The following is a 12,970-nucleotide window of genomic DNA, read 5'->3' as shown; positions in this document are numbered from 1 at the left end:
ACACCAATCTCAAAGAATTCTCCTATAGTTGGTCTTGGCCAGAATAGTGCTTGTTGGCACAATGACAGAATATAAGGGACTCATGACAGGCTGGCTCTATCTCTTGTCTACGCAATGACTGCCTTGGTTTTTCCTTCATTCTACTTGCACAGATGTGATAACAATGTGTACATCAGCTATATTCCTCCTTACACTCTGGTCTGTACTTAGAGCTAAGTACATAGTTTTAAGAACCAGTGATAAGTTTCAGTTCCTTAAAATTTTAATGGATAGGCTTATATCTGTTGCAGTTAGGAGCCAGTAGGTCTACTGCAAGGAAAGTAGTTGGGATTACATCGTCTGGATAAGGGCAAGTAAAAACTCTAGGGTGTTCAAGTGCAACTACATACCCTTCCTCACCTAACAGTCAATACCACACAGCTGAAAAAAATATGCTTATTCACAACTACCATCACACTTTAAACTGAAAAATTTATGCAAAAGGCACTATCTACCTGTTTTCCCCACATTTGTAACAAAATACACTGCATAAACACACTTTGAAAAAAATGTAACCCATTCTTACTAAGGTTCTTAAATGGAAACTAATACCTTGAAATTCCCACAACAAGCAACAAAGTGAGAAAATGTCTGTCCGCTATAGGGCATCTGGAATGTTTTCTGACGACCTAACAAATTCCAATAACAATGCCCTTCATTTCCATTTGGGAAACATCCTCAAATATTCTGAACATTTCCTGAATATATAAGGCTTTTCAAATAACCTGCTAATGAAATTTTGGAGTGATAATTGCAGCTTAAAACATAGTCTAGTTTCTCATTCTCACTTTGTATGTCAACGCAACATTACTACACGCAGGCAGTGAACCCTAACTTGTTTCAAATGCTATGATTCAACTTACCTGACTCATCTATAACGAGAGAATCTTCATCTGAGTCCGCCGGTTTTAAAGTTGAAACTGGAGTGTTACTTGCTGACTTCTTACCAGGCTTCAGAAGTGGTGTCTTTGGTGTGTTAGGAGCAGATGCGCCAAGATTGGCAACTTCTGGTGGAGTAATCTGTTGAAAGGTACACTACACTAAACTTGTGAACATTTCACTGTTGGAAAATATTTTGTAATATATCCAATGAACTCTCAATCATCAATCAAGCAGACCATAAACATACCACATACTTCAGTAATCTGGGCACTGTCAAGTGGAAAAATGCAGGTAAAAAAGTCCCAATAGTAACACCACACTATCCCACAGCTAACAGTGATTCTATACGCTATATACTGTCTCCCAGCAAAAAATAAAATTTTTTCAATACAATACTCTGAATGCATTTTTCATGGATATCTAAATGTTAAATTCTCAAGACTCAAGCTGGTTATGTCCCTGAAAATGTTATCAGGGTATATACAGGTAAGCATGGTAGATGTGGGAAGGAGTTCCAGGCACTTAGCTGACTGATACCTAACTTTTCCCTTTGCAGAACTGGTCCGAGATGACAAATTTACTATAAGATCAATGTTCGAATATATGAGAAAAATGAAATTCCCAATAAAAATTGCCCAAAGTTCATGCACGTATACAAACGATTTTCTTTATGTAGGAGACAGTCATTAGGTGAAAGGTACTGTTCAACTGCAAGGTTACCAAAAACCTGCAATACACACAACGCTAGAAAGTGAAAAAATCCCACACACAGAAGTCACCACCCAGAAATTTCAGCTTATCAGTCAGGTATGTGAGCAAGGGAAAGATAAATCCTTGATCTCCTATACAGCCCAGCATATACCGAAGCAGAGGCTGATGGGAGCCCACTGCCAAGGTTCATTAGTTTGTATATTACATCAACCCTAGGGAGAATTAGAATCTCTTAATACCATTTTCAAGTACAGTACAATATAAAGAAGCTTGTTAAGTGCAATTACAGTATTATCTATCTCACAGATAAAAATAGATCTTTACCTCCCTCCAGACCTACAGAAAGGTGAAGGAAGTTGCAGTTTCAGACTTCAGCCTTAAGATAGGATTGAACTCACTTCCATTAAGCCAGGCCAGCAAAATCATGACCAAGGGCTGCCTGCAGCCAAAAAGAGAGGCAGCAGGAAAGGCCATTCACACTGCACGCAACACCCTACAGCCTTAATAAAAACTTATTTGTCCAAATGGAGCCTCAGTAGCTACACAACTAACTGAGCAACACCAAAGATTCCAAAGATTTATGGGTCAAATGTTCTAATACATGAAACAAATGGTCAACTGGCACCTCCATGTACATGACTACCCAAGAAGTGCCTCCTTACAAACGGGAAAAAGCAATTTACCTGACTTCGTGTGTTTTCAAATGGGGGACCCCACTGTGACCCTCAGCCAATGATTTATATGCCTGCTTGTTTGCCCAACAAAGCCAAAATAAAATGGTGTTCTTGGAAGAAATGACTTCCAGGCCATGTGTCGAGTCCTGCTCAAGATGCACCATGCAACTCGAGAGTAACCAATCCCCTCTCCTTAAGTGCTTAACATCGAAGGCCATGAAGCTAGCCTACTCTCTTCACCGGTGCCAGGACAAGCAAGGAAAACATTCTCAGAATCAGATCTCTGTCTGAAGACTCTCTCAATGGCTCGTACAGTGGCGGCTCCTTAAGACAAGAGTCAAAGTCCACTTGTGGGCCTGAGTTCCCTGAGTGGGCAAGACTATTCAAAACTTCTCAGAAGCATAAAGATCTCTCACAAGGATGAGAGATCCATTCCCTTCAACCGAAGGCCTTGGCCAAGGGCAGCTCTATAGCCTTTGGCTGAAATGGAGAGAAGCTTCTCTTGACAACAAAAGACAAGGAGGTCCGCTACCTGTTGAAGAGAAGCTCTTGACTGGAGAGGTACCCCACAGCCTACACTAACTACAGATGGTGGCCCATTTCCCTTGGTACACAGCCACTGAGGATTCTGCAGGTATCAAGACACCTTCCCTATGTATCGAGAAACAACCTTCTCCCTTACAGAAGACACACTTTTGCCACCTGGTGATACCTCTTGGTGTGCAGCTGGTACAGAAGGCTGAGCTGTGGTGAAATCCCTCTTCAGACCTTGAAACTGAGCCAGCAGGTCTGGGAGGTACCAGAGTTGATCTGAAATTCAAGGTGATCAGAGCCCTGCTGATCACCTGATGAAGCAGACAAAATGGAGGTAAGGCATCAACCTATAAAATGTCCCCTGGGTGCTGGATAGCATCCTCCATCACAACCCACAGTCCAGTGAAATTAAGCAGAGCACCGATAACCTCCTGTCATACCAGATTCCAAAGAGATCACGGTTGGGACCCTCCATAACTAGAAGAGTCTCTCCGTAATGTCTGTGTAGGGACTCTGTCCCTAGCACCAGGCTCTGGCAACTGTGCTTGTCTGTCACTACATTCCAAGACCAGGAATGTGCCTTGGCTGACAACTCCATCGAGTGTGTTACGCCCACTCATGCATCTGCACCACCAACCCGTGCAACTGGAAGGACACCAATCCCCCCGGCTTGTTGACGTATACCATTAACGTAGTGCTGTCGCTCATCAACACCACGGAGTACCTCATCACTCGGTCCTGAAACTCTTGCTGGCATTAAAAGGCTACCTACAGTTCCAGAACATTGATGTGGAGGTGTCTGTCTTTCTGGTCACACACACACCAGAAACCAACAATTCTTCTAGGTGTCTGCACCATCCCTAGTAGATATGTCCAAAAAACAAAAGCACCTCGGGAGGAGTGCCCAGTGGCATCCCTAAAAAGAGGCTCCTGTCATCTAACTACCAACTAGATCTCTCCTCACTTCCCCTGACGGAAGAACCAGAGAGAAATGAGGGTCCTTTGCCGGAGACCAATCCTCCCTCATCCTCCACTAATGGGAGCGGAGGTGAAGCCTTCCCTGAAGGGCCCATCTTCTCCAATGACAACAGGTGACTGGTGACCCAGAACAACAAGCCACTGCCAAGCGGGCTGTTCTTGTTAAGACAGGAACTTCTGAACTTGCTGATATGAGAGTCCAAAGAAAAGACCCTCACCGCTGCTGTGTCTATCAGCATGCCCAGATATTTTACCTTCTGCTTGAGCATGAGATCTCACTTCTCAAAGCTGATCACTACACCCAAGTCATGACAAAAACTCCAAAAGCTGATCTCTGTCCTAGCACCTTGGAAAACAAGCTTGCCATGACCAACCAAACGCTCAGGTACTTCCACAGACATAGTACAAACGAGCTCGAGCCGAGATTAAAGTGAACACCCAAGTGAACACTTGAGGACCAGTTGAGAGTCTAACAAAGCACCTTGAACTAGAACACCGTCCCCTTCGAGGGTAAATAGGAGGTACTAGAAGGAGGACCGACGGGAATGTATTGAAAATACACATCCCTCAACGAAAGCATGAACCTGCCCTCTCTGATGGAACTGAGAACTGAATGGACCGTTCCATCTGAGACCAGGTGTGGTGAACGAACCAGTTCAGTGGGGAAGTAGAAAACTTCCACATTGCCTTTGCAGAGTATTGCATTCACCTTTTCCCACAGGGAGAGTTCCTTCTGCATGGAGGAGAACGAACATTTGGAGTCGGACCAGGTCGAGGGTGAGGGATGATGAACACTTGAAGAGTAGTCAATACCCTACCTGATGGGCATTCACTACACAGACCTCTGCCCCATGTTGCTGCAAGCATGCCGAGTGGCGCACAGACACCCACCCCCATCGGCAGCAAGCAGGGAGAAATGCCAACCTCCAGTATTCTCCATCCTACTTTCCCTGTCCCCTCCCTAAAATGGGAGGGATGAAAGGGGCGCAGCTGTGTGCCTTACCCTATGAAGGTAGAGGAAGCCTGGGTGCCTCTACAAGGGGTCGAGAAAGCCTGGGATTTTCTCTAACTGAAGAGGAAGGGCCAGCCTAACCTGAGGGTCGAGCCAGAGTGCCATGCGAAGACCTTATGGTCTTAGCCACTGCCTGGTGAACAAGTTTGTTGGCCCAAAGTTTGTCCACCGCGACCTCCCTCTCCTTCTAGCTAAGAGGGGTGAGGACCCCAGAACCGGTCCGTTCCTGAGTGTCAAAGCCAACTTGGAGCCAAACCCCACTGGTCTGCCATCTGATGGAGGAGGCAGATAATAATCCTAGCTCCAACAATAACAGTCTCTTTAGGACTGCATTCTCCTCGGGTGTATGGGAGCCTGAAGAAGGAGCGATCCTGGCCAATGTCAAGACCTTAAGATCGATTTACAAGACTGACTGGAATGCTGCCATGGCAGTAGATTCCAGTGTCGTTGCTTAAGCCTGTGAGAGAGAGAGTCCCTGTGCACAGAGACGCTCTAGTGACAAACCAGACACAGCAGTGAGTCTCTCTGAGAGACCATATTTCCTCGGTGAGCTAGAGGCGGGGGAAGTGCTTTGCATGAAACGGCTGGACTGAGAGTTCTCTTGCCTGGAACCCAAAGAAATCATCTGGACCAAAACCTCATCAACAAGACTAGACTATGACAGGTCAATTGAAGTGCTGGGATCCCTAGATCAATAAAATGATGTGTCATTCCAATCATCTCTACTGAAAGCCTCTGCAACTTGGAATTGTTCATTTCCTGGGGTACAGGACCCTCAGATCCCCCCAAGACCAGTTCCTCTCAAGTCACTCCCTCCATGGGAGAGGAACACTCATCAAAGCCCCCTGGCAATCTCTTGATCACTCTACGAGACTTTGTGGTAGGCTAAGTTTGGGTTTGTATGATGAAAGACGTTTGTATGAATTAATTGTTCTGTTTTTGTTGTTGTGATGTTTTCTTTTTATTTTTGTTTGATTGAATTTTTTGTTTTTCTATTAAGTTTATTGTGTGTGGATATGTTGTTTATGAATGTGTTTTTGGTATATGACTGTTTAATTTTCTGGGATCGACCTGTGTCGCCGAGTGAAATGTCCCATATAGCACACATTTCTAGGTATAAATATTTGCTAGATATACCAGAGAAAAAAAGCTATACAGCTAATAGGATGCCAAAGTTACTACCTCTGGAGCGATCATCCTTATAGGATGTCGGTATGTCATCTAGGAGCGAGTGGAAGCCACTACCACAGATGCTTACCCCAAATAGATCTCTCCCCTCCCAAAACCCCTCTACCTAAGGGGTGCCGATACAGCGGTCCTTCTCCGCTCGCTACTACTACTTCTACCCAGAACTTCCATCCCTTCATAGCACGCATCCACGTTCACACACGTTGTTTTTGCTCGTGTTATTTTTGCTTCCTTTTGCCTTATTTTGGCTTCCTGGTTTTTAGCTATGGCTTCGATGGATCAGGACGCATCTTCATCTAAGCTGAGTATTCAAATTTGTTGTTTTGGGACTCGGTTGGACTAATTATGTCCCGTTTATTTACTTACGCCTGGTCGGCTCGGCACCGCCATTTTCGTGTTCATTCGTGGCTGTAGTCCCCAGCCTCATCATGCTCTCATATCTTCTGTCGTCTTGGACGTTTGAAGATTTCTTATTTATGCTCCTATTTTATAATGATAGTTTCAATTTTCGCTCGTTCTGACGCGCTCGACTGTTATTATATTTTAGAATAGTGGAAAGTGAGGCCTAGCCTAGCCTTTCCTTCATGTTCTGTGTAGGTGCATTTTTAAAAATATTTTGTTATTATATCATTTCAATGTGATTATGTATCAATATCCTTTCGTCTGATTTTGGGTAGTGTTTTTGTTAGCCTACCTGACAAGTTTGGCTCTGTCGAATCTCGGAAGGTAGGCTAAGTTGGCCCCAGTTTTTCTCCCTACCCTGGCTTCTAGGCCTAGGTAAGGTAGGTTTTCTTGGGTGGCCTTCGTTCGAGTTTTGGGTGCATGCCCGTCCTCCCTGACCAGTTTGATTCATCAAATCTCGGAAGGTGTGGTTTGGTGCTAGCGCCACTTTCTCGTTCGTCTCTCTGGCGTGTCCTAGCCTCCATGACAAGGTGTTTACTTCGGAAGGTTAGGCTAGGCCATAGATATTATTATTATCTATTTCGCCTTCCTGTGCTTTTCTCACTCCCATTTTATCAGACGTGGTCTACCTGGCTCTCCCTTTGGGGCATTTTAGAGCAACGCTCATTTGCCCCTTTCGGTTGAGATGACGCTTCGTGGAAGGTGCTTAGGCACCTGACCTGTTGCAGTCGCCATGTTTTCTCTGCCCCTGCTTCTCCGCCGTTCCACCATCCGGATCCGTTCCGGTGGCTATCGTTAGCTCGCTGTTTAGTTCCTAGTAGGAACAATAGCTTGAGCGTCGTTGCCTTCTGTTTATGGCGGAATTGTAGAGATGCCGGGCTGAATGCTATTTTCAATGTTAATTATTATGTAGTTTCCGTGAGTGGTGTTCTGGGAAATCAGTCCCGGAACATTTGCTCCGGCGACTAGCCCTCCCCGGTTGTTGATATCTGTGTGGTTATTTTACGAGACGCTCCGGCGTCATCGGAATTGCTTTCCGGTGTGATCGCTTCAGGTTTGGCCTACCTGTTCAGATTGTATTGGAACGTTCCGCCGTAACCCCAGTTCTCAACTCCGGCGTGAGGGGAATATTATTACTTTAAGTTTTATTAGTTTAGTTTTTTACCACAGCCGTGAAGCTGTTCCGGCGCTATTTCCTTGATACTCGTGTATCAATTCCTCTTACAGGTGGTTCATTGTCAGGAGCCAGGCTGTAATGCCTATCTTCAGCAACCCTGTGGCCACGTAGCATGCAGGTCACATGCCGGCTGCGCAGTCGAGGTGGACGATCATCTCGTCTGGCATCCAGATGGCTGCGATGTGTGCTACGCCCTTTATCTAGATGTGATTGATGATTCGGTACGTTAACCTTTTGACACACATGCATGAATATTTCAAGCAGCTTCGAAGTATACCTGATTTAACGAAAGAATCTATTCATCAATTCCTTATATTGACATTATATATCTGGTTGCAAGTCCCTCGGTCCCGTCAAGCCTTATCTCTGGCTACCTTGAAGATCTGGGTCGGCGGCTTCGGTCGCAACGTTGGTCAGGGACACCCCTATGTTCTGGCAGAGGACATTTGCAACATTCTCTACCCTATGGCCAGGTCCTCTGCAGCAGTAGCCCCGGAAGTGGCGGAGCCCCTGATCAACAGGATTAGGCTCGAGACCCAGGTCCCGCCGGAAGAACATCAAGAACTGTGCGGGGAAGTGGCCGAGGAAGTGGCAAACATCAATCTCAACATCGAACCGATGGCCATTTAAAAATTCAACGTCTCTTAGTTCTCCTGCGTCTTCGTCTTCATCCTTCCAGGGTTTCTCTAAGGGCTCCACCCTGGGGGCCCGTTCGGGGTCGGTGATCCCCAAGGTGAAGTCCTTAATGAAGACGAAGACTTTACCTAAAGTGTCAAAACCCCCGAAAATCCCAACCATGCCGAGTTCCGCCAGGTCGTCGTTGGCCCCCAAACCTTCGACTTCCTCCCAGAAGGCTACTCCCCCTTCTAAGGGGTCGAGATCCAAGGCAAGCAGGTCTAAGAAACCTGATTTTGACCCTGAGGCCTTCGTGGAAGCTCTGATGAAAAAGCTGTCTGAACAGGTCAACTCCCAATTTGAGACGATGTCTCGAGATCTCGCCTCGAGTCTTGAGACATCAGGCAAGTACGTCCAGTCTTTGGCGGAGAGACTGAAAACTCAGGAGGAGTCGCTTGCCGGACTAGTTAGTTCCAGTCCGGTACAGCAGCAAGGTTACTCCATCCCAGATGCCTTGAAGTTGCCCGCTTATGAGGATTGTAACCCTTGGCGTCTCGCCTTTAATGCCCCCTTTGCGAATGGTAAGTTAACCATTGAAGGTTGTGGCACCCGCCCTGTGGAAGACTACGAGTTCTTCCCGGCGGATCTTGTTTTTCCTTTCCCGGGATACGCCCGTTTATCGGAGGAAGCCCTGGTGAGGGAGGACAAGATCCCCAAGGAGACGGTGATCTTCCCCAGGGATCAAGCGCAGTCGGCATGGGTCAGAATTCTTTCTGACTGGGAGTGCGCTAACACTAAGTTGACTCCACACAAGGGGAGGTATGCGATGTTCGTGGTCCCTTGTACATCCAAGATTGCAGAACTGACCCTTCAGGCCGGAACAGAGGATAAGCCGATGCCACAGCTTCGTGAGACGGACCCTATATCTCTTCTCTTTCCGGGAGACCTGGATTGCTGGGTTGGGGCTCCTGAAACACTCACTGTAGGTAGGCTGGATCCGGAGTGCGCTTCGGATCTTTTCAGCGAGCAATTGCCCAGGATTCCGGATTCTCTGATTAAAGCAGAGTATGATGCTAGGTGCCGTCTCAGCAGGTCCATCAACTCCGTCACCTCGGCGGAGTTGACATCTGCTGTCTACAAGGACGAACCTCTGTTCAGGATCCTAACTAAGTCACTCATGGCCTTGTTCCAGAGTGACTTATACGATTTCGTGATGGCAAGACGGAACTGCCGGAAACATGTGCTGGCTGATGCTACCATCCGACACGAGCCGAATAAGCTCATTAAATCTTCTGTCTGAGGTATTAACCTCTTTCCTGAGGACGCGGTTAATTCCGTCATCAGTGAGGCCTCCAGGGCCAATCAAAACCTTAGAATTCGTTGGGGACTTCCTTTCAAGAGGAAGTCTTCTAAGTTTTCGGGCCCTCAGCCTAAAGGTAGAAAGAGGACAAGGAGGTACCACCCATACAAGGCACCCCAGACCCAGACAGTCGTCCAGGCAGTTCCAGTCACTCAGATTTCACAGCCATCCACCTCCAAGGGACATCCCCAATATGTTTTGCTGAACCAGCCAACTCACCACCCTGCTGGTTCAGCAACTTATGCAACCTCTCCAGCCTTCAACCCCGCCTATGAGTCTCAGGGGTCCTTTCAAGGCTACTGCCAGGCTAGGGGCCTTAGAGGTCAAGGTGGTTTTCGATTTAGGACCGAATCCAGACTCCAGTCTAGAGGCAGAGGTTCAAGAGGAGGCAGAGACAATAAGCCCTCTAACAAATGAGCCTCCTCAGGTAGGTGGGAGATTACGCCTCTACAGGGACCATTGGACTTTCAGTCCATGGGCCCACAGTATTGTTTCAAAGGGTCTAGGGTGGAGCTGGATAGAGGGGCCTCCTCCACCAGTCAGATTCTATCAGACCCCAACACCGGATCTGTTAGAATATGCAAAAGACCTTCTTTTAAAGAAGGCAATAAAGAGAGTCAGACATCTAAAATTTCAAGGACGCTTGTTCAGCGTGCCAAAGAAAGACTCAGACAAAAGAAGAGTAATATTGGACCTATCAACTCTGAATTCTTATATTCAATGCGACAAGTTCCGCATGTTGACCGTCTCTCAGGTGCGGACCTTACTTCCCCGTGGGGCCGTCACCACCTCTATAGATCTTACAGACGCTTACTATCATGTCCCGATAGCGAGAAACTTCTCTCCCTATCTAGGGTTCAGACTAGGCAAACAGGCTTACTCCTTCAGAGTAATGCCTTTCGGGCTCAACATAGCACCCAGGATCTTCACCAAACTAGAAGCTGTGGTACAGGAACTGAGGTCTCAAGGCATCAGGCTCGTGGCTTATCTAGACGACTGGCTAATCTGGGCTCCCAACGACACCGAGTGCCGGAAGGCGACCAGAAAGGTCATTCAGTTTCTAGAGTATCTAGGATTTCATATAAATACAAAGAAATCTCGTCTGATTCCGGCATCCCGATTTCAGTGGCTAGGTATCCAGTGGGATTTAAACACCCACAAACTTTCAATTCCTCCAGCAAAATGCAAGGAGATAGCCAAAGCAACGAGACAGTTTCTCAGGTGCAAACGAGCCTCTCGTCGCACTCAAGAAAGAATCTTAGGCTCTCTTCAGTTTGCATCAGTAACAGACCTACTTCTCAAAGCAAAACTGAAAGACATAAATCGAGTATGGCGGAGACGAGCCAATTACAAATTCAGGGACAAAGTCTCCCTCATACTTCCAATCTTAAAGAAAAGACTTCGACCTTGGACAACGGCCTAAAGTCTTTCCAAATCAATTCCTCTACAATTCCCTCCACCAGCTCTGATCATCCATACGGACGCATCTCTCACCGGATGGGGAGGTTACTCACAAAACAGGAAGGTTCAAGGAACCTGGTCAAATCTTTTTCGTCACTTCCATATCAATATTCTGGAGGCAATGGCGGTTTTCCTGACTCTAAAACGCTTACGCCCAGCCAGGAACATACATATCAGATTAGTCCTGGACAGTGCAGTAATAGTTCATTGTCTGAACAGGGGAGGTTCCAAAACAAGTCACATAAATCATGCAATGATAGCAATCTTTTCATTAGCAATGAAAAATCATTGGCACTTGTCCGCCACGCATCTGGCAGGAGTAAGGAACGTGATTGCAGACTCTCTGTCAAGAACGACTCCTTTGGAATCAGAATGGTCTCTGGACAAGAACTCATTCAACTGGATTTGCCAACAGATTCCGGGCTCCAGGTGGACCTGTTTGCCACGGAATCGAATCACAAACTTCCATGTTATATAGCTCGAACCTGGACCCTCAGGCTTACGCCACAGACGCAATGTCAGTAGACTGGAACAAATGGCAGAAAGTCTACCTATTCCTCCAGTAAATCTTCTGTGGAAAGTTCTACACAAACTCAGGTCATTCAAAAGTCGGATAGCTCTAGTAGCCCCCAACTGGCCAAGAGCAACTGGTTTCCTCTTCTGTTAGAGCTGAAACTCAGAGCCATTCAGATTCCTCATCCAAAATTAACCCAAGTAGTACAAACTCAGACTGTGTCAGCTTCCTCAGGAATGCTGAATGTCCTAACTTTATGGATTTCATGAAATTTACGGCACAGAAAAATGCTAATGTTGATCCTCTGAACACAATGTTTATAGAATCAGATAAGAGAGAATCTACTCTTCGTCAGTATGATTCGGCAGTAAGGAAACTTGCCAACTTCCTGAATGAATCAGACATTCATACTATGACCACGAATCTCACAATCTCATTTTTTAAGGCCCTTTTTGATAAAGGCCTGGCTGCTAGTACCATTACTACGACTAAATCCGCCTTAAAGAAGATATTTCAGTTGGGATTTAACATTGACTTAACAGATTCGTATTTTTCCTCTTCCTAAAGCTTGTGCTCGTCTTAGACCAACAACCTGTCCTAAAACGGTTTCTTGGTTTTTAAATGACGTTCTAAGACTAGCTTCAGACTCAAATAATGAATCTTGCTCTTATTCGACTCTTCTTAGGAAAACATTGTTTTTAATTAGCCTGGCTTCAGGAACTAGAATCTCTGAACTTTCAGCCCTTTCTAGAGAGTCGAATCATGTGGATTTCCTCCCATCAGGAGAGGTTCTACTTTCTCCGGACCAAATGTTTTTAGCCAAGAATGAAGACCCTCTAATTAGGTGGTCTCCCTGGAAGATTATACCTCTTCCGGAGGATCCTTCCTTATGTCCAGTGGTTACCTTAAAAGCTTACCTTGAAAGGACTTCTCAAAGGTCTTCAGGTCCACTTTTTGTTAGAGAGAATGGTGGAACCATCTCCTTGAATGGTATTAGACAACAAATCCTTTATTTTATTAAACAAGCCAACCCAGATTCAATCCCCCAGGTCCATGATATCCGGGCTGTAGCCACCTCAGTTAATTACTTCCAACATATGAATTTTGATGAAATTAAGAAATATACGGGCTGGAAATCCCCTAGAGTCTTTAAACGTCACTACCTTAAGTCCTTGGAGGCTCTTAAATTTTCTGCTGTCGCTGCAGGGAACATTGTTTCCCCAGAGTCAGCCTAATATTATGTTATTTTGTAATTTGTAATTGTAATTGTATTTTGCTTGCCCTACCAATTGGTATACCTCTCACCTACCTGCCTCGCTTGTATTCCCGTCCTTTCTACCTTGTTGACTGGGTTTGGGTTGCTTCACAAACCACTCCTGTCTTTGTATATACCATCCTTGTTATAAAATTTTTTCACCAAATT

General features: G+C 45.9%; 1 protein-coding gene across 1 annotated transcript in view; it reads right to left on the bottom strand.

Annotated features, from left to right (window-relative positions):
* The window catches only part of LOC136855761 (hepatoma-derived growth factor-related protein 2-like), a 203,265-nt gene that overhangs the window by 136,038 nt on the left and 54,257 nt on the right, over positions 1 to 12,970 (bottom strand). The window contains exon 4 of the mRNA XM_067133118.1: positions 903 to 1,059. Within this exon, the coding sequence (XP_066989219.1) occupies positions 903 to 1,059 (157 nt within the window). The remainder of the gene's footprint in view (positions 1 to 902; positions 1,060 to 12,970) is intronic.

This window comes from Macrobrachium rosenbergii, chromosome 33, assembly GCF_040412425.1.
Source record: "Macrobrachium rosenbergii isolate ZJJX-2024 chromosome 33, ASM4041242v1, whole genome shotgun sequence".
NCBI classification, from domain to species: Eukaryota; Metazoa; Arthropoda; class Malacostraca; order Decapoda; family Palaemonidae; genus Macrobrachium; species Macrobrachium rosenbergii.
This window is presented reverse-complemented; position numbering and strand designations above follow the sequence as displayed.